Raw genomic sequence first — 27,069 nt, forward strand, 5'->3', positions numbered from 1 at the left:
CGGAAGTAAGGCGACCCGACCCGCCACAGTAAAAACCCCACTCGTTGCCCTGGCGACGGTTGGAGCCATAGATGTCGAAGAGTAGAAGCCGCATAAGCGTCAACGTCGCCGCCATATTAGAGAGAGACATTTTTCGGTCAAACGGATGCAACATGTAACGTAAAACAGTTCAGTTTGAATGTTTTTCGGTTAAGCTGTGTGATTCTGTGTTCTGTTGAGATACTGTGAAGCTAGAGGCATTTTTACAAAGCTGAAATATTGGGAGCCCAGACCAACCCGGCCCAGAAATATGATATAAAGCATGTTTTTATTTTTATTTTTAGGAATTTCTGTACAAGTAATGTGCCTGGGAAGTTTTACCTTTACAAGGTAAACTAAACAAAAGAAAATCGTAATTTTACTTTCCACTGCAGCAGGAGTAAAACACCTAGACGACTAAGAAAACCGTATTTAGGTCTAAAAGTCTAACAATGCCTAGCTATGTAGTGAGGCCTTGGCAGCCAACACACACACACACACACACATATATATATATATATATATATATATATAATGATTAGGATTGATACTATCATTACAAATCTTACAAATATTATTCTTGTTGACATTTAAGCGCATTTTGTCCACGTGTTTTCTGCATATCGAGTTGTCTGAAACTTTACCACTATTGGTTCTAAAATTAAAAATTACTTATTATGTACCAAATGGCTGATCGATATAAGCTGATTGTCAACTTTTGTGTTTTATTTGTGAGGAAACCCCCGTTTTCAACCATACCTTGCATTGGTTTACAAGGCGACATGCCACTCACAATATGGCGGCGCGCTGACGTATCGTTTCCACAGCCCAAGATGCCGAAACAGCGCCATACGTCTATGGGGGTTGCGAGACGGCTGTCTTATTTTGAAAGGTTTCCCCGGTACTCCGGCTTTTTCACTCACGCTGGATTAACACTGCTGCGATAGCGAGCAGGCGGAGAGGAACGGCATCTAAAAACCGACTTGGAAAAACTACTTATCGGTAAGAGGCGAATTCAGCGACTAAATATTCACGTACTGTGTGTAGTTTTTCAGGTATTTCTACCAGTGTTTGGTGTAGTGGGGGCGCGTTCGCCGTTTTTCCCGTCTCTCAAAAAGATGAGTCGGCTTCGGTCGAGTGTAAGCGCCCTTATTGCTCACTAAGCTTGCTCCTATATTGCTCCAGCCGTGTCGTTCAGTAACTTGACTCGGACCCAGTTGGTCCCACCATGTGTCCAAAGAGTCCCGCACGGCCCTGACACGCATCGGGACGGGTTTTTTAATTCATCGGGGCGCATTTTAATCCGGTACGTGTCATGTTTTGCTCAGTGTGAAAGTTGGACCGTCAGCGCAGTGATCGTCTCTCTGCAAAAGCCATTCTTGGCCCCATCTCTCTGTGTTTCTGAATGCAGCGGGTTGTCCAAACAAGCGTTGCAATCTTACTGCAAAGGCACTTAAAAAAAAAAAAAATTTGTGTGGAAATTTCCACTTATTTGGCCTTGAATAACTCAGTATATTTTCTAACGTCGTAGCATTACATAATGAAGGTTGCACGAGCTCATCCGATTTGTGTTTCTCAAAGACGATCGCCAAAAACGCCACAAAAAACAAACGAGAGTTTTAGACGCGGATAAACGGGAGGATGCGTTGCACAAACTAAACTGTTGACATTTTTCCACGTTGACTGAATGTAACCGATATTTCTTGTGGCCTCTTAACTTCCCTATTGTGCAACTTGAGAGATACGCTGGCAGCGCACTGCTCCGACTGACGTGCCGCTACAGCAGCGACAGCAGCTTCTCTGCAAGTGTGTGACTTCTGTTATTTAACAAGATGGGAAAATAAGGTTTTTTTTTAATTATTTATTTATTATAGCGTGCTGTTTGGTCTGAAGTTGTAGCAGGATTGACAATATGTTGGCTCTAAGCAAGCCAGCTTATGGCTTTTAGAGCCGATAGTACATGTTGCCCATATTAATGCTGTTGAACTTATTAAAATGTCCTATGAGGTGTGATCTACACCTCAGAGTGCTTATTGGCTGTTCATGTCCCCCATATTATATAACTTCCAAGCCATAATGTATCAGCTCTTTCATCAAAGCAATTTTTATCAAATAAAAAAAGTTTATTTCTATGGGAGACAGGCCTGCATGCTGCAGTTTACTTGGGTTTTAAAATATTCTGGTACAAAAAGCAAACAAAATGAATTAAATTTTTGTCAATGAACACACCAACCAAACAGCATTTACCTTGGTACCCTTGTTTTAGTTTCATAAAAGTCATATAATGGTTATTGAAATGTGCTTTGATGCTAAAAAAAGATATAATCTTGTTGTACCTTCATTTTTTTGTTGGGTTCCAAACTATCACCTCACATCAAAGAACCTGCTGCACATTCTCTTTTATCTTTTTCAGTGCTTAGGAAAAAAATGGACTTGGCAGCTCAGACCTCAAAGACAACCCTGATTGGCCAAGAAAGGCCTGATTAGTGCTTCTCTAATTAACAGTAAAAGCTCAGGTTTCCAGACATGCTATTTAATGGGATGTTATTCAAATATTTGACTCTATAGACTTGTATTTCAACATAAAACAGAATAGAGAAATCTTCCAATCTTCTGTGTGGAGTTTGCCCCTTTCTTCTGTTACATTTTCATGCTGTGAACTAGCCATGGGTACCCACAAAATTCTCACGGTATGATAATCTTCAGTATAAAAATACCACGTTTTCACCATACCAGGGCAAATAGAAATATTTGATTACATCATCATGTTGCCTTTATTTAAAAAGAGAAAAACAACAAGTATTTATTCTTCTGCTAAAGGAATATAACATTGCAGCTAAAATAATGCCTTTATATATTTGGTATTTTGATACTGGTATATGGAGTTAAGCCCAAAAGGTTAGATACACACCTGCCTAATTTATTATTAGTTGGAATATTTTTTTTCCTGTCCTGGTCTTAACATAAGATAGGCTGATATTGGCTGGTTAATTAGTCAGGCTATCTGCTAGGGTAGCCAGGCAGCAGTCAGTTGCTTAACAGAGAGAGCTGCTCTTAGTTTAACTTTAGTTCTATATAAGTGTCATCTTCATTGGACTGATGGCGCTTCTTCAGTTTCCACACCATCCAAGGACTGCCCGTGTTTTTCCAAACAATGAAATTAGTTTTCTTCTAAGCAAAGTTAAGGTCTTCTTTAGGCCAGCTCACTGGCAATGCTCAGCAACAGGTGGGGGAGGGGAGCACAGCATTACTTTATGTTCTGTATAGCTGGAAAAAACTCTGGTCATTCCAGCAATGTTTTGATGAAAAACTTTGAAATTGTAACCTTTTAAGACCTTATATTAGAGCGTAATACTTGTATTCTTACAGTCAACACAGCAAAAACAACTAGTGTCAATTCAGTTCTATTTGGGTGAAGGCAGATCTAATGCCTCAAGGTAGGAAAAACACTGCTGTGTCATATGACATGTTGATGATATCCAAGACATAAATAAAAGCATTTTTTATGTGAAAACAGTTGCAGGATATTAAAATTGAATGAAGATGTAATAATGTATTTTTGTAATGTATATTGCAATATGAAAAATAACAGTGATAATAGTAATATGAGAAGGATTTTAAAATAAAGATTTCTGAAGGTGGTGAACTCTGAGGAGATTTTGAGCGCAGATGATAATTTTCCTTTTATACTCTGGGGATGTGTTTTTTTTTCTAGGAGCTGTCCTTTCTGAAATTATACGGGCATACAGCTTGTTTCTATGCAACAAACAGAAAGGCAGATGAGAGCCGTGACTCTGCTGAAGGGATTTTTCTACAGCGGTTGATTCACCGTGGCACCATTGTATCCAATACTTTACTGTTAGTTCAAGTTAAACTTTTTTTCTTTTGCGACGTTCAGATCTGGCTCTGGTTTTGTCTGAGTGATCAAATAAACTGGTAGTGTTGGATCATGTTACAGTAGTAATTACAAGCCTTCAATAAATAGGCCTTACCTGTCTTTTTGTTTTTTTCCTTTTGGGAAATTATTCTCTCTGTTGCTCAAATGCATTAATAGCTGGTTTTATGTCTCAAATTGTCCTCTTGGGGTTTTCATCTCTGGCAACTATAGTACTTTATAAGTTATTTAGAAATAAAACAGAAAAACTTCCGCTAAAGCAGACTTCTCTGCATATCCTTTTGCTCAATCCTGCTTTTGACAGATCTAGCAACCTTTTTGGGTCGAATCTTACCTGCGTCCTGTAGCAGACTGCTGCCAAAACATCTCCAGCAGTGCAGGGACTCGCCATCCTTTCATCACTTCACTTTCCCCCTCCTGTTCTGTCACCAGCTGCATTACATTTTAGTCAACTGCAGGGCACAGAAAATACATTCTTTTTTTATTTGTTTTATCTGAGGGAGCATTTGAAGTTATTGTAAGGAGATTTAAGATTGAATTTAAGCACACAATTTTATCTGTGGTGAGTTAGTCAGTTACAGAGCAGCCTCAGAATCTCGGAATCTGAATGATCGTCTCTCCATTTTTAGCATCTTGTCTAATCCCGACAGAACAGGCTGCATCTGAGGAAGCGTCGTGTTGTCTGATACCAGAAACAGAAAAAATATGGAAATGATCTCAGTTTTCTAAGACTCAAGCTTTGTAAAAGTAGATTATATGAGGGAATAGGATAAAGGCAAACACAAAGAGTGACCTTCAGCCAAATGCAAACACTTATTAGAGAAACAATAAGTGTTTTTTTCCCTGCCTATTATTTCTTTAAAATAATGCGTCTTTTTAAATCTATCACTGCATACAGTCAGAGCCTTACATAGACTAAACATGCTTCTAAAAAGGTGCTTCACCACACCAGCTCCGTTCAGCAGAGCAGCTGTGCCGCCAAACAGTTCACAATAATTACATTTCACCCTGTTTTGACACTTAAAGACAGACTTCATTGCTCTCATCGGACCACCAGTAGAAAAAAAGGCAACAAAGGTGAAGATCCAAGTCATGCTGTCAGTTTTTTGGGGTTAAACCCCATCAGCTAAAGTGTGTCTTTAACAAAGGGTGACTATTTCTCAGTACAGTTTGTTTTCCTCCAGTGCGGACCCCTTCCACACCTGTTGCTGTACACTGCCAGTTAGCTGGCTAAAAGAAGTATGCTCTGGCTTATAAGAGAAAAAAAAAAGTGAATGTTTGGAAATATGTCAAGTCAGAAAAACACAGATGTCGAAACTAGAAGGCTGCCAGCAACACTCATATTAAGATAAAACTGCTAGCTGCAACATGCTAGGTACAGCTAACTGCAGGCGCCATCAAAACAGCTAGACTAACTAATCAGCTAATATCCTTCATGTTTATTTTAATGAACGACCAAAATATATACTGTTTGTGCTCAAGTCTATGAATGTAAATCAAAAAAGGAATAAATGAATGTTATAAATAACTTTTAAACTTTAATAATCAATATAATGTCTCAGAAGTTGTATAAACAATTGTTTCTTGTCCTTCAATAAAATCAGTCTGATCATGTTATTTCTAAATATGTTTTATTTAGTAAGGTAAGTACTATGATACAGTAAAACTGTGGTAATTTATACTGTGAAAATCTCTTACCTGCCCATGCTTAATAAATACTTCACAGTTTAGTAAATTTAGCCCCAGTCTTACTCTATTGTGCAGCACTAATTGCAAGAGAAAATTCTACTTTATTTCTGCCTGATAACTGCTTATGTTGTAAAGTAACCAATGGTGAGCTACAGATGCCATCAAGCAGAGTTTGGGGAGAGGTGCAACTGTGTTTTAGTAGATTTACATTATCAGATTGTGCTTCCCACCCAGGGACATCGGAGGCTCAAAAAGGCGTTTTTAGAAAAGCTCCATGGCATGTTAAGTGCTGATGAGAATGCGATTTGTTAAGTGCTTGTAAAGGGGATATGTAGCGTGGATTTCAGTTTTCTCTGAGTGCTTGTTTGTGTTTGTGCGTGTCTGCTTTGGCGTGGGTGTGTGCACATTTGGCCCTCTCGTCTTTTGGGTTCAGTCATATTGTCGGTTGATGTGAGTTTTAGGCAGACCGCTGCTAACTGTGGTCCACATAGACCACTTTACTGCGTGCAAACAGGGAAGTCGCTTTTCTTCCTGTCTGGCTGTACGAGCCGAGGATGCAGTGAACTTCTGCAAAAGCTATGGCTCGTGCAGCCTGATGGGCCTGTGCAAAATCAACCGAGTTTCATGTGGAAACTTAAAAAGATCCAGATTGGAATGAGAAGGGTGTTCAGGTTATTATTTTTTTTTCTCAGCTGTAGAATTGAAGTTTCTATCATAAAACAAGTATTTCTACTGCTTTCGTTACTGCTCTTTTTTTCCTCTCTCTTTCAAAGACTCCCCCCTTCCTCCTCCTCCTCCTCCTCCTCCCAGGACAATGAGGACCTCTGGTTTGTGTGTCTTTGTCAGAGAGAGAGGCGAAAAGACAGAGAAAGTCTGTTGCAGGGTCATGGGTGAAAGGTGGTGCTGATCCTGGCAGAGCACCGGGGTCGCAGTGGCAGGCCGGTGGTCGGGAGGGGTCGGCCCTCGGCGGCGGCCCGTTTTAATAGAGATGTCAGATGTGACAAAGACGAGGCTGACAGCACGGCTGAATGGAGCTGAGCTGACTGAGCGGCTACCCTCGGCACCAGCTCTCCCTTCTTTCGCATTCACGCCACCGTCTCTTGTTGCTTTAAATGATTTCATCTGCTTTTCACAATCATGCGGGGTCACCTCCGCGTGTCAAAGCTATCCACATTCAAGTCAAACGACTGTTTCAGTCTTCCTCACCAGTTCTGGAAAAGGCTCACAATTAGGATTTCAAAAAAAAAATTTAAATTCACTAGTTGAAACGACTCCTTGCGAGATTACATTTTCCAGCCATCTGGGGTGTTACTTAGGTGCTAAGCGCAGGACCATAAGAGAAGCTTTTAGAATATTAATGTTCTAACTTAAGATTTGGCAGCATTGTTTAACAAAAGCCAGCACTCCTCATTTAAGAAAAAATTCCAAGAGACTGAAACAAGGGCACATTTATTTTGTTCTTGGCCCTGATGCTAATTAAGGATGCTGAAATTCTTTTTGTCTTGAGCCTGAAATTCCACTCACTACTTCACACCACTCTGGCTGACTGTGAGTGGGTTCAGGCAATGTGAAGTACTTTGTCTTGCAAAAGTATTCATACCACTTTTTTCACGTGTCGTCATGATAAAACCATAAACTATAATGTATTTTTTTAGGGTTTTGTGACAGACCAACATAAGGTCATGCATAATTATAAAGTGGAAGAAAAATGGTGCAAATCTGAAAAGTGTGGCATGCATTTACTTCGATAGCCTAAATAAAATTAAATCCCACCAACTGCCTTCAGAAGTCCCCTTATCAGACAGAGTCCACCTGTGTGTAATTTAATGTGTTTAAAATCAGCTGTTCTGCGAAGGCCTCAGAGGTTTGTTGGAGAACATCAGTGAACTTTAGGATCTAAAACAGTATCCTAAAGTTTAAATATCTCATGGGGCAGTAGCATTAATCAGAGAAGCCTAGAGGTCCAATGTAAAGTTGAGCCAAAAATTATTCATACCCCTTGCAGATTTAGATTTAATTTTATTTTTTCATTCAGTCCAGAAGTTTATTTCTGGTTGAAAATGTGACATCTCTGAAAAAAAAAATATATATATATATATATATATATCTGTTGTAATTTAAATTTTGTTAAAGCTTGGCATGTCAGAAATTATTTCTACTCTTATACTTGATTGTTAATGAGATACAGCTCTCAAGCGCTTCTTATAATGGCTGAGCTGCTTGTTTTAATTGGTAGAGGAATGGCAGAAGACTAACACTGCACGTCACCATAGTCACACCATTCTTACTGTCAAACATGATGGTGTCAGCATCATGCTGTGGGGGTGTTTTTCTTCAGCAGGGACAAGGAAGATGGCTATAGTTGATGGGGAGATGGATGGCGCTAAATACAGGACAAGCAAACCTGTTAGAGCAGCATAAGACTTGAGACTGAGGTGCAGATTTACCTTCCAGCAGGACAATGATCTTAAGACAGCCAGAGCTAGAAAGGTTTAGATTAAAGTTTATTCAAATTTAAGTCTCTTATGTGCTAAGCACACACAGAAAAACCCAAAAGGAAGGTAGGTAACTGCAGCAAATTGTGCTTCTGAAAAATATTGACCCAGGGTGTTAAATACAAATGAACGCCACACTTTTCAGATTTATTTGTTGAAAAGTCTGAAAGCAATATATCCTTTTCCTTCCCCTTCACAACAATTCACTACTTTGTTAGTCTGTCACAGAAAATGCCCCAAAAATACAAAGAAATTTGTGGATATAGTGTGAAAAAATAGAAATGTTATAGAGGCATGCATACTATTTGAAAGGTGCTAAATGTTTCATTGCATTTGCAAGAGATGGGGAGATTGTGGGAGTTTTCGCATTAACAGTCTGGTGGCACCTTACATATATCTTATTGTTGAAATTAATTTCAGGCGGCGTGATATTGTGCAAAATAAAACAATGAAATGGCTGAATATCTATTGTTGTTCTTCTTTCTTCCTAGAAGTTTGGACCGGTTTTGTCTCGCTGGAGAACAATCCTTCTCAACTGATCCTTCTCAGAGCTCAGAGTCTCAGCCTAAAGGGGGCACAAGCATGAGCCAGGAGGCGCTTGAGTCTGGTAAGAACTCTACGAGCGGCTGCGTGAAATAAGTTGCACAAGAGGCTGGAAAGGACGGTAGGAAAATAAATGTGTGTTTTCCAGATGGAGACTGTGCTCAGGATGTGGCTGACTTTAGCTGGGATGACTACCTGGAGGAGACTGAAGCTGTAGCTGTGCCCCATCACGCCTTCAAACATGTAGGTGAAAGGTTTATTTTAGCTCCTTATGATTGTTTACTAAGCTGGTGTTTGGAGAACTCAGATAAGAGTGACTTTCAAATAATGCTCTAACATGAAAAAATAATTCAAATGATCAGAGTTAATCAGCTTTCCAGGCAAGAACGCAAAATTCATGTGCTGTCAACCCTCTGGCTTCAAACGGTTATAATGTTGTTGTTTTTTTCGCATAAAATCTAGTATATTAAAGTTTATTTTAAATGATCCTTATGATCTTCATGTCTCAGGTGGACCAGGGACTCCAGACAGGACTGACCCCAGGCATGAAGCTGGAGGTATGTGTCCGCACAGAGGCCGGCAGCCATTACTGGGTGGCCACCATCATCACCACATGCGGCCAGCTGCTGCTGCTGCGCTACGAAGGCTACCAGGACGACCGGCGCGCTGATTTCTGGTGCGACATCATGGCCGCAGACCTCCACCCATTGGGCTGGAGCCGGCAGCACGGCAAAACCATGAGGCCCCCTGAGGGTGAGTTGTTGTCACTGATTCTGAGAACACTGGATACAGTTGTCTGTGGTTAGAGATGAAGCAGATCCAGAGGTGTGCTGATGTACAAACCCACAGACTCAGCTAGGTGCTGCTTTATACTGTATTTGGCTCTAAAATGCCAGGTTGCCATTAGGTATATTTGTTCCTTCTGATCAGGGTGCCCCTGACCTTTATAAAAAATCTTTAGTTAATAAAATTAGTTTTGAGAACACATAGTCCCTTGAAAAAGTATTCACACCCATTAGATATTTTTTTATGTTTTGACATGTCACAACCTCAATGTATTTTACCCAGATTTTATGTGATGGACCAACACAAAGTAGTCCATAATTAGGATGTGAGGAAAAGGATAATAGGCTTCCAATATATTTTACAAATGAAAATGTTAATAATTTGAGTGTGCATACATTCATTTAGCTCCATCCATCTTACTATCAACTGTGACCAGCTTACATGTCCTTTCTGAAGAAAAGCATCCCCACAGCATGATGCTGCCACCACCATGTATCACAGTGGGGGTAGTGTTCAGGGTATTAGTTTTCTACCGCTTATAGTTTTTTGCATGCAGGGCAAATTCCAAAAGGCTGCCATTATTTCCACATGTGTGTTTCTTTTTACATAATAAAATGTAATTAATGTTTCAACTGCTTTCTACATAGCAATAACAAGAAGTAACCTAAACACTGACTGTGAACCCTTTGCTTTAGGTGTGCGTGAGAAACACCCAGAGTGGGAGGCTCTGTTAGAGAAGGCCTTGGCTGAGGAGTGCAGTGCGCCTGCCAGTCTGCTGGAAATGGTAAGGAAGGGGTTCTGAGCATCTGTCCACCCTTAAACTCTGAAGGTACTCACAGCTAGGGAGGGAACCTACCTTCAATAACTATTCCAACTCCCTGTGTGTGTGCCTTTAACAACCGTTTTGCCAGTAACATTTAAGTAAAATTGTTGTGTTTGCCACAATAAAGTCAGATCACAACTGTTATTCTGTTGAAGTCAGTAATAATAACTGACAGATTTAAAGAAAGAAAAACACCAAACTGCCAGTTTATAGCCTCAGGTGATCAGAGCAACAAATGTACACACAAACATACATTTAACACTATGGTGTTTTACTTTCTGTTTTACTTTCAGGCTGACAGCACTTGGTTCAGTTTCTGATACTAAGTTTGAAAATGCAACTTTCATATTGAAAATACCTGAACAAAATAATGAAGTCTGGTATGTGCGACTGTAAAACACAGCGTTTTCTTAGCATTAGTTTACACCACTAAGGCTATGATGGTAAAAGTAAATTCAGAGTAAGAACGACTTGTGAAAAGCTTCACTTTTTAGTTTGCTTTCAGCCTCTGGGCTTCAGTTCTGCCACTTAGTTACACTGTGCATTATCCTTCCTTGCCAAGGTGTGTGTTCACATGTGCCTGTGCAAACGTGCGCTGTCAGCTTCTCATTTATAACCTCTGTCAATCCTCAGCCCCAACGTGGCCGAGACCCGGTGGAGCTTTTGACTGCGGGCTGTTACGTGGAGCTCCAGGACAGCATCGACCCGGGGTTGGCCTGGGCCACGGAGGTGGAGGAGAATGTTGGAGGGAGGCTGAAGCTGCGTCTGTTGGGCACTGAAGGCCTCCCAGACACACCCGCAACCCTCTGGCTCTTTTATCTCCACCCACGCCTACACCCACCTGGCTGGGCTAAAGAGCACGGCTGCACCCTGAGACCTCCTTCGGGTTAGTTCCTCTGACCCTGGTCAAGTTTTATGTTTATAGGAAAATTGCATAAATGTAATGGAGGGAAATTACAATTTGGAGAAAAAAATGCAACAGATAATGTTTGATCACCTACCCTATTTAGTGAAAGCATGTTTGTTTTTCTGTGCTGACAACAAAATAAAGTGACACAGTGACCCATTAGAGCTTGAAATTAGTTTTCTATTTGTGATTGAAGTAATTTTAAGGACTAAAGGCTGTAAATACAATCTTGTTTGTATGCAGGATGTAAAAATGGCTGCATACTGTATGTCCTGACACAGCTGGTTTCTCCTCTACTGCCACTACAGCTAAAGGCTTATTGATTTTTAATGCCAGGCTTTTTTGCTACTGTAGTTTTTTATACATTTGGACACTGCTTACAGAAGCAAGAAACAGAAAGCAGTGAGAAGTGAAACTCTTCTCAAGGATGTCAGTGTTAAATGGGTAACTCTTAAAGCAATCGTTCTCATAGATAGCCAGTTGAAGTTTACAGTTTCAAAAAAAAAATTGAAGTAGTTTGTTTATTTCTAGGTAATAAAAAATAGAGGTGGAATGATGCATTACATCCATTGTTGGGTTCTGTTCGTGGTTACCTCCACAAACACCTTGCATCAGCAACAGACAGTCCATCATTTACCGACTTTAACGCTCCTGTGACACGCTTTTCCCACAAAAAATTCAGAAATTGAAAGAAAACATTGATATAATGAAGGAATTGGGCAGTAATTGACATGATATTAGGATTAAAGATGCGAAAAAAGACAATTGTGACACAAAATAAGCATATTTCAATGTTAAATTTTGCAAGTCCAAAGTCGCCCGGTTATGGCGTCTAAGGGGAAGTCTCCGGTCATTCACTGTGTGAGCGTCAATGATGAACTGTTCAGGTAGAAGCCAAGCTGCGTTAAAAACAGCGTTAATATGGTGGAACGGTGCATTGCTGGTGGTGGCAGCAATACAACGACAACAGCTGTTAGTCTGCACTTATTTCCTGAAGTGAAGAGGATCAGAGCTGGAAAAATGAGGAGGGACAGATGGGCTGGTCCCACCAAGCACAGCCAGTTGTAATCGGAGGACTTCTCAGCAAACTGCTTTGAACAAGAAGCCTCTGGATTCACAAGAGAAATGATGTCAGAGGTCGGGATATTTTACAGACGAAGGAGAATGTTGAAGCAGAGTATATAGCCATGCTGTTCAGAGCATCTGATGTGAAAAGATCGCCAAAGAAAAGGTTGTTGCTGCTGTTGCTAAACAGATAAAGGCTCAGCAGGTAAGAACACTTCCTTGTCACAAAAGTACATTTAGATATCGGCAGTTATTGTTAATGATTAAAAATCTAAAATAATTATTTTTATTAATAATCTGAAATTATTATTATTATTAAAATAAGATAAATTACAGGCGCATACAATATATTTAGATAAACGTTTCTCTAAAGATTCTAATATAAAGTTAAAAAAAATGACCCACCAAGTAGTGTCTTCAGCTCTTGAATCCTCCCTTGTGTCTGCTGCTGCTGCTCCATGCTGCTCACGTCGCCTCCAGTTGTTTTACTCAGTGCTGCATTTACTGTAACTCTGGATTTACACTGTATCTGCTCCGGCCCGGTCCGCTGTGTAGCGCAGAGGAGCTCCAAGAACCATATGCAGATCGTGCAATAAAAAACGGTGATAAATGCGGTGGCAAGCCCAAAACAACTCATTCTGTGGAAATTAAACTGTTTAATTTTTCATTTTATGCATCCACATATTTTCATGTGTTTTGTTCCCTGAGTTCATTTGTTGCTTAATTTGGTGCATTTAATGTTTAATAGCTTGATTTATAATACCTTAGTTAACCCAGTAACTGATCTAATGTTAACAAATGCTAATACATATACAATATATGTGTGTGTATTTCTTAATATAGCAAGATCTAATCTGTCTTTAGTGAATTATTTTGAAAATCTGGATGATGTGCTGGTTCAGTTTACTGGTGGTGCGGGTATGATTCATGCATATTGACTCTGGCCGTGCTCCTGCGTCCGGCAAAAATAGACTCTGGTTGACGTCCGCACGCCACAGCACTTGTGCTCTGATGACAGCTGACTTTCTTCTCCTGACTCTGCTGCGTCTCTCTGTGATAGTGACTGAAATATATCTAAAGAAATATCAAGATTCTTCACTGCTGTCTGTGTTGCTGGCCATTGCAGGGCTTCCCCTCTGATGTCATAAAAGAGCGCAACAAAATCGCAAAGGAGTAGTCTGGAAATGCATTTTTAGTGAAATTTATGACCATATATTTCAACAACTGTTCATTTCAGTGGCATGAATTTACTTTTTAAAATATTGTATCAATGTTTCCTTTCAATAAATGTAATTGGATTTATCATGAAAATTTGAGGTCACAGGCACTTTAAATTATGTTATTCTCCAGGATGTGTTGTGTTAAAACTGAAAGAAATGAGGCAGGTTAGCATTAGCTTTGTTAGTGTGACAGAGTGAGGTTAAAGCCTGCTGGGATTTTGATGGTTACCAAACACTTTTTCATATTTCGGTAAAAAAAAAAAAAAAAAAGATCTTAAGCTGTTTGCACAAAGAAGAACTTTTTCTCTAAGTTTTGTCTGCTCAAAACTGTATTCAAAAATATGACAAGTCGAAATATCAACGAGACTTATCAAAACAGAGAGTAAACATGCTAACATACTGCATGTACATGTTGCTAACAGAAACAACACATGCTGCTCTGTTATATTCCCTGTGAATGATTGCCATATGAATAACTGCTAAAATCCTGGTCCCAGATCAAAGTTACTAAGGGTCAGGAAACGTTTAGATACATTTCTACAAACTTTTCTGAAACTTTCCAGGGGAAAATAAGCTGGGAAATTCTGGAAATGTTCCGAATTTGAAACTTTCCATGGGAATTACAGGAGTTTTTTTTATTAATTAGAAATTGCAGGAAACTTCTATCATATCCAAACATCAATACAAACAATTGTTTGTGTCATAAGCAGACGTCATACTGATATTTTCATATTAATCAATACTGCCATACATCAGTTAAGGACTTTCTTCACTTTATGAGGTGCTTTGGCTCAAATGTGTGGTTTCAATAGTCTTATGCTCTGGATTGGAAATTTGGCCTGAATATCCCACAATAAAGGAGTCACTGTGCATGTGATGGAGGAAAGGATGGTGCATGTAGGGGTTGTGGCCTCAATACCCCTGCTGTAAGCAGCATGCATTTGATAGAGAATAAACATTGATGTGCTTAAGTGTACTGTCATGTAATCTGGTGCTTTAGTCAAGATAATATTTAAAATTCCAGGTATTTCCATTTATTCATATGAGTTTCAGTTAATTCTTCTGTATTCACTTTAAATTCTCATAAGTTTCTAACTTTGAACATTCCCAGACTTTCGCTACCATTATCCATATATCAGAGCACATCTTATGGGTCATGTGGAATACATGCCTCAACCTGTCTGTTTTGGCAGCAAACTGGGGAGCTGAACAGTATTACACATTTATAAAGTCATAATTTATAATGTTATGCTTGATCAGTGTAGATACTGTACTTACTGACCTAAACAATGCTGCGTTTGGCAGCATCTGAACCTAAATTGAATTGTATTTGTTTCAAATTTTTGCAATAAACTGTTTCATCCATAATGAAGAACAATAACCTAAGTTGACCCTAATAACTAATTATGCTCACTGTCTAGTCTACAGTCCTCTAGTTAAGTGTTTTTAGGCTGTATTTTTTCCAGACCAGAGATTGGGGTTTAATTACTACAGTAAAACGATCCTTTTTATAATCAAATAATAATACAGTTTTGAGATGCCTGGTTTTTGCACTTCAGCAGCTGATTATTTTTTTATGTACTTAAGAACTGCGGGCGCTGCGGACTGAGGAGGAGTGGGAGGAGGTGAGGCAGAGGATTTGCGACCTCCCTCAGGATGAAGCTCTGACAACAGAGTTTGCTAAGGTAATGCCAGCACCATTATGCTTTTACCAAACAGTTCTGTTTGTTCACCAGTGATAATATGTTTGAGGCACAGATGTCCAAACTGGGTTTCTGAAAATGACTCACAGAGCGTGTGTTTGGGTTGTGTTGTTCAGGATCAGCCTGCTATTGCTGATCATTGTTTTAAAGAAGGGATGAAACTAGAAGCTGTTGACCCTGCTGCACCCATTTCCATCAGGCCTGCAACTGTCACCAAGGTAACAACAGTTCTCATTTCTCCTATTCTGCAATGTACCTTCTTGTGTGTGCTGTTTGTATTTACTGCTATGTTAGTTCAGCGATCCACAGACTGTTCATTTGTTGGTACTTGGAGGAAACAGTCCATTTAAAAATGTCTGGACATTTTTCATTTCCTCCTTTATTTATCAGGTGTTTGATAGGAAATACTTCCTGGTGACGATGGATGACCTTTGTGGAATAGAGGAGTCAGAAGGTGCAGGACGATCCTTCCTGGGTCACAGAGACAGTCCAGGGATCTTCCCAGCGCAGTGGAGTCTTAAGAACGGGCTCCCCCTCAGCCCCCCACCAGGTTTGCTCTTTCAGATATATTTGATTTTAGATTCTTCAAACGACCTTCCTCTTTCAGCTCTACCCTCTTGTCTTTGTCTTTCCTTCACTGCAAACAGGTTTTCAGAGTTCAGACTTTGACTGGGCAGACTATCTGAAGCAGTGCGAGGCCGAGGCCGCTCCTCAGCATTGCTTCCCTAATGTAAGTCATTTTCCATCTGGCAACCTTTCGTGTAAAAACTAGGCAGCATATGCTGCTCGCTGACCTAAAAGTGATGATTAAATGCAGTAAGGATCTGACATTTTTGTATTATAGAGGTTCCTTTCTGTCTTTTGAAGGCTGTGTTAAATGTGGCCTAGAAATCAAGTGTTCAGGTGCTAATGAACTCCAGACCCTGTTGATAGCCGAATGCTGTTCATCATTATAATTAAATAAGGCGTAAATATGATTCTATTCAAATTTAGGTAAATGTATGTACATTTTACATATGTTTTGCATAAGGAAGAACTAGATTCATGTAAAAAAAAAAAAAACAACGCGAAACGAACAGCATGCTGTTTTTGCAGCTGCAGCTCTCCCAGTATGGCTGTAAATACCTTTACATACAGATGGGTTTGTTGCAGAGTCTAGTGCTGCCCTGTTGGTAATTACACAGTAAACACCGATCCACATGCTGTTGTAGTTCGGTTTATCTACTGCATTCCTGTAAAGAAACCTGGTACAGATGATTAAAAAGCCATAAAAGCCGTTTTGATTTTTCTCAGTAGCATTATTTCACAATACAAATGTACAAAAATCCAATCTTTCATTTTGGTAGCTTTATTCGGTGTCAAAAAAATCTGATCTTAAGAAATAATTTGTTTTTAATAGCAAAAGAAAGAGAATTATTTTTTCTTGACACTTATTGACCCATTCTGTGAACCAGCATTAAAAACAGTACATCAAAAGAAAAGTAGTAAAGAAATTTAAGCCTCCCCTGAAAAGAAAGAAACATTGAAATACAGATGAGAACTAACAAGCCAATACGTGATAGACATGAATCTTTGAGATTAATAGGAAATTGGACTTAAACAGGAATGTTTTCAGTCTGGGTTTAAGGGAGCAAACAGCTTCTGCACCATCTCAGGTGTTAAGGGATTCATTTCCAGAGCTCAGAGGAGTCCTGGGGTCTGCAATGAAGTCGTGATTCATTTCTTCTCACTACAGCTTGTTTCTGCTGTCTACATATAAGACAAAATGTTCCTATAAGCCATGTTTGGTAACGAGAGCAGAGGAGAATTGTAAAGGGTTTCCATAAATGACTTAACTTTGTGAAAATAAGATGTATAGCTCATTCTTTCAACTTGTTTAATCAAAGGACAAGGTCTACTCTGTTCTATTGGAAAGGTCATCGTAAATGATTTCATTTGTAATCTGAAGCTATACAGAAAATAAATGTAATTTTGATTACAACCAATGATGAACCCGTATGTGTATTTAAAATGCACTGGTATTACAAAGAGTTGAAGCTTCTCAGAGCCTTTGGAAGAGAAACTGGCCCACAGCATGACATATCCTCCACCATGTTTAACAGTGTGCATTAGGTGCTTTTTGGCATGATTATTCTTTATTTCACTTAAAGTTTGATGCCAAACCCCTTTTTTTGTGATGCCTTTTTTTCTGCCATCAACCATAAAAACTGGTTGGCATGTAAATTGAATCTAATAGTCGTTCTGGAGACCTCTGTGTCACATCATTGTTATACCCCATGTAAACATTGATCACTCATTAGACGTTCCTACAAACTCTATAGTATAAAAAATAAAATACTTGCATTCATTTTAAGGGGATTGTTTAGTGTACCAGTTTTTTGTTTTTTTTTTACCAGTGATTTTGTTAAAGATAAAAAATTTTTTTTTTTAAAAGGTCAATTTATTTCCCTCCACACAAAAGACATTTGCTCGGACTGGTTGAATTTCTGTAGTTAGATCAAGCTGCTGCAGTAAAAGTTTAATTTAATTTAAGACTTTTTTTCACATCTTTACCAGGGCTGCTAACAAATCTGCTCACTTCTGGACACATTTTGCTTGCCAACCCAGACTTTTTGTTTCTTCCACAAATGATCACAAAGAACAAAACAGAGATGCTGAAATTGAATTCATGCAGCTGCCAGCGAAATGAAAAAACAGCGACAAAAATCAGATTTTCATTGTTGCCATTTTGTTTCACAGCATCAGATGTTAAACCCCAGTTTTTCTGTTTTTTTATTTATAGGAGCAGTGTGAACACAGCTTCAAAGAGGCCATGAAACTAGAGGCCGTCAACCCACTGTCACCTGAGAACATTCACGTGGCGACTGTCACGAGGGTTAAAGGGCAGTACGTTTGGCTCAGCCTGGAAGGTGAGATAGGGGAATGAAAGAATTTGTTTAGTTTGTTTTAAAGAAAGAAGATAAAGTTGTTTTTTCCTGTGTAGTAAAGAATACATGTTAGACTAGAAAACAGAAAAAGGAATGCGTTACAATTGGTGGTCTTTATTCTATTTTTTGTTGTTTTATTCAGATGAATAATATAAGGCTGCTTACTTAGGCATCGGTTTAGTAGGAAAATTAACCTAAAGTGGCTTCTGAACTAAGCCCAGAATTATTTATACCCCTGGCAGATTTAGATTTTTAAAATTATATTCATTCATCCAGAAAGTTTAAATCTAATATGAAATAAGACAGGCTCTGCTCAAAAAACAGTAAAACATGTTTTTATTCACATTTTATTAAAAATAGCCTGTAAAAAACTATTTACACCCTTCTTGATCATCAATGAAAAAGTCTTTACCTGCGATGCAGCAATCAGACACTTATTATAAGTACTGACCAGGTTTTTTCTTGTTTCCCCTGGTATTTTAATGAGTTGTGTTTGGTGAAACACTGAATCAATCATTTTAGCGTAAAATAAAAAAAAGTGACCTTATCATAAATGACTTCCAGCAGATCCTGGTGAAAGACATTTTTTTTTTAGGATTGCACGACCCGAGTTTGCGGTTTTGCTGCTTTGTCACATTTGTTGCTGGAAGTGATGAACTAACGTTATTGCCTGTCGTTTTCTAGGTCTGAAGCAGCCGATGCCAGAGCTAATAGTTCACGTGGATTCGCTCGACATTTTCCCCGTCAGCTGGTGTGAGACAAACGGCTACCCGCTGGTTTACCCCATCAAGCCCTCAGGTACAGAACACGAGTCATCACAGTGGATCCTCCTGATCATTATACAGCTGCTTTAATAAGACTGAAGTTAAAACAATGACTTACTTACTGCCAACTTTAACTCATCCTGACCTCTGGCTAATATTTTAACCTGTCACGTGTCTGTTTTTGCTGGATTTTTTTAGTGGAGAAAGAAAGGAAAATCGCAGTGGTACAGCCGGAGAAACAGTGAGTATAAGAGTAGGGTATAGGTTTAACGCTGATTGGTGTGTCGACCTCTTACTGAGTTTTTGCTACTTTACAGCAGGACTCCCCCTAAGCCTTCGTCACCTGACGCTGTCAAACAGCAGATTACCAATCAATCCGAGACGGGTGGTGAGTATGTCTTAGGATTTCCAACTGTGTTGAGTTTAAGTGGCTAGTTGGCTGTAGTCTTTGGCCGTTTTATCATTAACATGTGATTTTTGTGAACAGGACAGGGGAACGGTAAATACTGCTGTCCGAAGATCTACTTCAACCATCGCTGCTTCTCAGGGCCGTACCTTAACAAAGGTCGCATCTCTGAGCTGCCTCAGTTTATCGGTCCTGGGAACTGTGTCCTTGTTCTCAAAGAGGTGAGCCGCGTAGTCTAACCTAACCTAAAACGCAATGCTTAAACACAAAACGGTATTTGTAGCTTTTCCTCACATTTTGACAGCTAACACGCACAGTGTTTCATGTTTTTTGTTGGGATTTTATGTGATCAAGACCATGTTGCTCTTGACTGTGCAGTGGAGTCTGGGGTTCAACCCTGATCTGATACTCCAAAATACAATCAAGCGCAACTATTTGCCTTGAGTCACCTGATTGTTCACTTGGAGGTCATTTTAACTCCGTATAATCCAGTTGTTTTGTGAAGGCCTCAGGTTTGTCAGAGAACATCAGTGAACAAACAGCATCATGAAGACCAAGGAACACAGCAGACATGTCAGGGACAAGGTTGTGGAGAAGTTTAAAGCAGGGTTAGGTTATAAAACAATATCCAAAGTTTTGAACAGAGCTCTTCTCAACCCATCATCTGAAAATGGAAGTAGTGTGGTACTACTAAGTAGTAAATCTAAACCTACCAAGACATGGATGTCAACTAAATGACGCCCGTTGTCATATGTTGGGAAAAAAAACCTGTTAGGGGCTGGAAATGACTTAAAAGTGGGCTGGAGGCTCAACTTTCAGCAGGACAGCAACCCTAAACACTCAGAGCTACAAAGGAAGGTTTTATATTAGGGCCGCACTTTATCTTAAAAACATGTAATTGTTGATGTTGCTGAATAAAGCAATGGCATTATTGATTTTGATTTACCCAACTCTTTGTTTTTTTCTTCATCATAATGTCCCACCACTGTTAGTGAGCTTTAGCATCTCAACCACCAAAAAATACATCTAGTGTGCGAATCAAGACCTGGTAAAGTCTGTCCAGCAGCACAAATGTATTATTTAGCATGCAGAAATTGTGTTTACAATGGGATATATTGTGCAGCAATAGTTTAGACCAAAGCACACTAGGATGTTAGAATGACCTAGTCAAAGTTCAGGTCTACATCTAATTGGGAACCTGTGGCATGACTTGAAAAGTCATGTTTGAGACACTCTCCATCTGATTTGACTGAGCCTGATCTGTTTTGCAAAGAAGAATGGACACAAATTCTCTACATGTACAAAGCTGGCAGAGACATATCCGTCAAGAGTTGCAGCTGGATTTGCAGCACTTTTATTGGGTTAGGGGGGCTGTATACAAATGCACCTCACACTTTTAAAATGTTTATTTTTGAAAGGAAATGGTAAAACATGCATGCTAGAAACCCACATCAAAATCCTGCACTGCTTTGTGTTGGTGTGCACAGAAAATCTGAATAAAATACACTGAGGTTTGTGGTTGTTGACAAAATGGGAAAAAAGATCTAGGAGTATAAATACAGCAAGGTACAGAGACATACATAAATAGACCAAGTACAGTGAAAACAGCTTTATTTTTGGTAAGACTTTGCTGATGTCACCACTTGGCATGCAGACATTAGTAAAGGAAGGGCTCTGAAATGATCTTCTCTACATCTAAGGTTTTGCAGAACAGGGAAACACGACTACCAGCTGAACACATGAGACCCGAGCCTCCATCTGATGCAATGCCTCCTAAAATGGTTTCTAATACAGCTAATGATGCTTGTGTGGGAGGTAAATTAGTAGATGTTCTGCTACTTTTAGCTAGCTAGCTTTTGGGATGTACGACTGTGAAGTTAAAGTCACATAGCCGCAAGCACAAAATATTTCTTATAAAATGCCCAGCAGCTGTCTTAGCTAACCACTGACACACAATCAACAAAATACACTCTTAAAGGCTTCCTAATATGTTAATAATGACTTGACACAGAAGCAAACGTGAATCTAAAGTGATGCAATCGTTTCCTTTGTCTCCAGGTATTGACTCTGCTAATAAACTCTGCATACAAGCCGAGCCGTGTGCTGAGAGAGCTGCAGCTGGATCAGGAGAGCCGCTGGCAAGGCCACGGAGAGACACTCAAAGCCAAGTGAGGAGAAACACTCTTTAATCTCAGCTCAACATACTCTGCTCCTCAGAAAACCTGCTGAAATCTTACAAGTGTTCACAGCTGGCCTATTTGAGCGCGCATGGTGGATTAAAAACATACTCAAGAACAAATGCATGTGCTTTCCACACAATAGAGCTGTTGCTCCGGCTCCTTGGGGTTCTGTGTCATTTCACTGATGGCTGCTAGGAGACTTAACTGTGACCTTGCTGGTTTAAGTAACTTTGTTTGATCAAGTTTAACCGAAGCAGAAGTCTGAAAGAATTGTCTGACACATTTGGTCTTTTGTCTAGTTGGAAGTCTTTTTTGCAATCCATGTGTTTGTGAAAGAAATTCCACTATTTTCTCCCCATTCATCAGTATTTTTCTTTACATATCAGGTACAAAGGAAAAAGTTACCGGGCCACTGTTGAAATTGTCCGCACTGCAGATCGTGTAGCAGACTTCTGCAGGAAGACCTGCATTAAACTGGAGTGTTGCCCCAACTTGTTTGGACCTCGCATGGTTCTGGAACACTGTTCAGAGAATTGCTCTGTCCTCACAAAGACAAAATACAGTAGGTGTTCATAGTCATAATGAGTATCTCATATAATGTTACATTTTAACACTTTTACTGAGTTTTTAAAGCAGCAATTAAAACAAAAAAAGCATTGTCTGAAATAGTTAGTTTTATCTTGTGCAGAACAGTTTTATTTGGAGTCAAATGTCCGTGTAAAAATTTAGTGTGAACAAGCAAATCAATCTGATTGCATATTTTTCAAATCCCTAAACATTCCCTTGGGGAATATTAGAAGTTATAACATTTTGTTTAGTTTGCGTTCCTCCTAGTAATGTATTACGTTCATATGTAGTGTTGGACGTTAATTTCTGATTTATCATGTTGTCTCCTCACCAGCATATTACTGTGGAAAAAAGAAGAGTAAACGTGTTGGCCGTCCTCCTGGAGGTCACACCAACCTGGAGGGTGGAGTGAAGAGGAGAGGCCGGAGGCGGAAGAGGAGGAAGCAACTCTTTGTCCATAAGAAGAGACGCTCCTCGGCCTCAGTGGACAACACGCCTGCTGGCTCTCCACAGGTAAAGAAAACGTGCATTTTCACCAGGTCTTTATATAATGACAGATTGTTGGACCTATTCTCGACACACTTGTGCTCATCTTGGCCTACAGGGCAGTGGAGAAGAAGAAGACTTGGATGAAGATGACTCCCTGAGTGAGGACACTGGCTCTGAGATGCAGGATGACCTCCAAGATGACTCAGAACAGTCTGTTGGTAAATCTCAGCCCGCCACGCCGTCCCCTTCTCCGCCGCTAACACCAAGGCCCTCACGGAGACGCCGGAAACCCCGCTCACCTTCCTTCTCTGATGATGAGAACCATCCTCCTTCACCTAAGGTGAGAATAAAAATAGTCAGTCAGTCTTTCATTTTCTACCGCTTATTCCATAGTGGGTCACGGGGGAGCTGGTGCCTATCTCCAGCAGTCTATGGACGAAAGGCGGGGTACACCCTGGACAGGGTACCCCGCCCCACCCTGCTGAAGAAACGTATTCCCACAGCATGATGCTGCTGCCTCCATGTTTCATGATGTATTGAAATTTAATTCAATTCAATTGAAAAATATTAAATAGGGCTGCACGGTGGCGCAGTTGGTAGCACTGTTGCCTTGCAGCAAGAAGGTCCTGGGTTCGGTTCCCAGCCTGGGTCTTTCTGTATGGAGTTTGCATGTTCTCCCCGTGCATGCGTGGGTTCTCACCGGGTACTCAGGCTTCCTCCAACAGTCCAAAGACATGCCTGTTAGGTTAATTGGTCTCTCTAAACTGCCCTTAGGTGTATGAATGAGTGTGTGCATGGTTGTTTGTGTGTTGCCCTGCAATGGACTGGCGACCTGTCCAGGGTGTACCCCGCCTCTCACCCATAGACTGCTGGAGATAGGCACCAGCTCCCCCGTGACCCACTATGGAATAAGCGGTAGAAAATGACTGACTGAAAAATACTTTATTAATCCAAAAGGGACATTAAATGTTGTTGTAGCTCATATCATGCAGGTTTTGTCAAAGAGCCATTTTAAATGCTCAGCAGGAAGGATCTCCTGTAGTGGTCTGTCTTACAGCTGATCTGAAGAAGCCTCTGACTGAAGACACACTGTTGTTGTACGACAGTCTCATGAAGAGGATGCTCAAGGTTCTCCATAATGTTCTTCATTTTATGAGGAATCCTTCGTTGCACAATGAATTCAGGACGATGTGAAGTGTTAGTTTTCCATCACATGTAGCGTGGTTTAATTATTAATAGCTTTATTTCAACACTGACCTTCTCTTGCCAGAGTTACATAAAGGCCAGATTTGTGGAGTTCACATCTAATAGTTGTCCTTTCGACAGAATCATCCACCTAAGGGCTGCAGCTCTGCAGCTCTTCCAGAAGAACCATGAGCCTGTTTCATTTGTACGTTTTTTTCTTTTTTCAGAAACATCTGGAAAACCATGTCCTTTTTTCCATCAACTCTACATTTATGCATTACTTTGTGATGGTCTTTTAGATAAATTACATGGATGCTTGTGGTTGTAACGTGACAAATGTTTTAAAAAAAATTGAAGCACAGTATTATGGGCATTTTTTCCCAAATTATGTTTCAATAAGAGTCTTAATGGAGTGTCCCACTTCCAGTATGCCACATACGTTTGGTTAGTAAAACAAAATAACCTCCAATTATTGCTTGAAAGCCACTCTCAATCATTTTTAAAAGTTTTCTAGATAATTAGTTTGAGTCAAACGTTATTTCTTTTAGTGAGTGATTATGTCTGATACTTTTTTCAGTTTCACTTAAAAGTCAAGTGTGAGATCTAGGTCTGACTGGCCATATCTGTGTTTCACTAGACATCAAAGGTTGAACCCGCTCAGAAGCTGTGTTTGGACACGAGCCCACTGGAGTGGAGCGTTTCTGATGTGGTTCGCTTCATCAGGACCACTGACTGTGCACCTCTTGCAAGGATTTTTCTGGATCAGGTAAAAATGGGGATACCCGTGATCCCTGTAGTTGTCATTTGAATTATAATCGCATCAGATTTTAGAACAGTTTAAATAATGTTGACAGTGAAGTCAGAAACAATGTAGAAGTTTCATCTCATGTGAAAATGTGTATTTGTAGGAGATCGACGGACAGGCCCTTCTGCTGCTGAACCTTCCAACAGTGCAGGAGTGCATGGACCTGAAGCTGGGTCCTGCCATAAAGCTGTGCCACCACATCGAGAGGGTCAAACTGGCATTTTATCAACAGTTTGCTACGTAGTCGATGGGGAAAGTTAACAGGGACATGACTGCTTCCTGTTCTACAATTTTATCCTGTAAAGATGTGGAAGTTTTATTTGAATTTAACGGGGGTTTTTTTTTTTATCATTTTGTTTGTGTTTTTTAGTTTTTTTTACACTGGACATCTTTTGGCTTTTTATGTAAAAGACATCCTTTCAGATGAGCTTGGATCTCAGAAGTCACGAGGCAACATTTTTTGATCCATGGGGACATAAAGAGCTAAGAGGAAAAAAAACAAAAAAGAATTTTTTGACACACTCGACAAGAGAGTGCAAGGCACATTAAAGGCACAAAGAAGTTTAAAATCAGATAAGCTCAAAATCCATCATATCAGGCAGTTTTTGATGTTAAATTAAACATTTGTCAAGGACCTGCTGTCAAGTTCAAACCAGCTGTTTTATTTTCTTTTTACCTTACCTTTGCCCTCTCAGTATTTCAGTTCCATCTCTTGGATTTGGTTTTTAAAGTCAGGTAGCTTCTGCTTACATTGACTGCTTTGATAAAATGCTCAATATTCTTGTGCATATAATAGACTTAGGTGTAACCCGTAAAAAAAATAATAACCGTTCTTTTCTAAAACATCTTTAAATGGGGAGACTGCAGTTGGTGCAAAAAAGGACAGAAATGCATTGAAATTGTTCTGATGTAAATAATCATTGCAACCATGGCGAAGTCTGGGTATAACCTTCTCAGAAATTAGGCACAGCGTTGCTTAAACTAGCAGCCAAACATATTTAAAAAGAAACTGATTTATTTATTATAATAATTTGGGAAAATGTTAGACGTTTTGTTCCTACAAAGACCAAATCTGTAATTCTCATACAGTTGGTAGATCAGTTTACTCCGAGGATTCTGCAATGCAAGCACAGGTAAAATAAGGCACTTAATGGTGATAACCCTAAGTGCATGTTTGTACATAGTGTAAATAATCAAATCTTTTAGTAAACAGGGTGATTTGGACAAAAGAAATCTGCAGAACCAATGTGTAAATGTCCAGATTATACAGAATATTTGCACAGAATAGTTACTAACCTTCATGTAAGGAGAAAATAATTTTGTTTTGGAAACTAGGTACAGTTTCCCTTAGCAGCAGAGTAGTTTTTAGCAAACAATTGGCTGCTTTAAAATAAGACGATCATCAGAATGTTCTGTGATTTGCCATTTTAAGTTGTTTAATTTTGTAAATGCTTTAGTTTGTGTGAGAGAACCCTCCATTGTTTCATTTGCTTGTAAGTTCCTCAAACTTAAGTGTCGTAAAAAAATGACATACTGCAATAAAGATCGATGAGCCCGGGTAGTCTGTGCTGGGTTTTGGTCATTTCAGTTCTTTGCCATTTGTAGTTTTTTGGGTAAGTAATGAAACTTTCTGCTAAACTTTATTTATTTATTATGGAATTTTTCTCTTCGAATGAAAAATTGGCCCCTTTTTCTCATATCCACACCTCAACTTGGCTTGCTTAATTCTTCCTCCGTTACATTGTTGACATTACTATGGTAGGGATGAGGAGTTTTTGACACATGCAACTTAAAAAAAGTACATATAGTCATCCAAACCTAGATATGCATTTATGTAATGTTCTTGCTCATACATGTTATGTGGTGGAAAAAAAATGCCTGGTACGGCAACAGAAGCAACAGCGCCTCCTATAGTCACAGTTTACCGAGGAATATGGAAAAAACGGGTTTTCGTATCTTTTGCTGGTTAAGGTTTTTTTTTATGTGTTAAAATAAAATTAAACCAGTTAAATTTCTTATCGTCGATTTTTACCATGAAAAACTGCCAGTATTTGTAAATTATATTTTAAAATAAAAGAATTGTTTGTGGTATTTCACAACTAATTTCTAATGCAATCTGCAGTAATTATTTACCCAGTTATCAACACATTCATGGACCATCCTAAATATGTATGCGACTAATCTGTTCTGAATGGCATGGTGCTATTCTGGTTTAAATATTTGTATCCCTCTTTTTTTAAGATTGGCCCCCTCCAGCCCCTTGTCTTACTCAGAGCCAGATATCTTAAAGTGGAACGTCTATCTGTTCAAAAATTAATAGGCAACTATAAACTACATGGAAATGTCCTTACATTTATTGATTAACCTACATACCGGTTTAACTGCAGACCAATCGATGTGTCTTCAACAAAATTTAAGCCCAGCCGTCTTACTTTGAAGAGTAATGCTGACAAAATAAATGTACGATGTGATGAAACACAATATGGAATATTTAAATAAATACCGATATAATCCTATATGCTTTTATCATGAAATAAATACATTTTATATCAATTTTCACTTTTAATTATGGATTTTGCTTATTATAAAATAATTATACATG

At 39.4% G+C, this 27,069-nt stretch overlaps 1 protein-coding gene across 6 annotated transcripts; it reads left to right on the forward strand.

The window, feature by feature from the left end:
• sfmbt1 (Scm like with four mbt domains 1) lies at window positions 1-26,028 on the forward strand. Of its 6 annotated transcripts, none has more exons than XM_047348730.1 (21): window positions 1-154; window positions 8,589-8,704; window positions 8,789-8,883; window positions 9,150-9,393; window positions 10,122-10,210; window positions 10,883-11,135; window positions 15,029-15,126; window positions 15,261-15,362; window positions 15,535-15,694; window positions 15,792-15,874; window positions 17,927-18,053; window positions 18,756-18,869; window positions 19,034-19,076; window positions 19,153-19,223; window positions 19,323-19,462; window positions 21,300-21,409; window positions 21,808-21,983; window positions 22,323-22,501; window positions 22,593-22,817; window positions 24,300-24,428; window positions 24,571-26,028. In XM_047348730.1, exons 1-21 carry the CDS (start codon window positions 72-74, stop codon window positions 24,709-24,711), a joined length of 2,778 nt encoding a protein of 925 aa, XP_047204686.1. In that variant the 5' UTR covers window positions 1-71; the 3' UTR covers window positions 24,712-26,028. The 6 variants fall into 6 exon arrangements, with proteins under 6 accessions (XP_047204686.1, XP_047204688.1, XP_047204687.1 ...); XM_047348732.1 differs by having other exon boundaries at window positions 19,156-19,223; XM_047348731.1 differs by having other exon boundaries at window positions 29-154; window positions 8,592-8,704.
• The last annotated feature ends 1,041 nt before the right edge of the window (window positions 26,029-27,069 follow it).

The sequence above is a fragment of the Girardinichthys multiradiatus genome, chromosome 20 (assembly GCF_021462225.1).
Source record: "Girardinichthys multiradiatus isolate DD_20200921_A chromosome 20, DD_fGirMul_XY1, whole genome shotgun sequence".
Classification (NCBI taxonomy): domain Eukaryota; kingdom Metazoa; phylum Chordata; class Actinopteri; order Cyprinodontiformes; family Goodeidae; genus Girardinichthys; species Girardinichthys multiradiatus.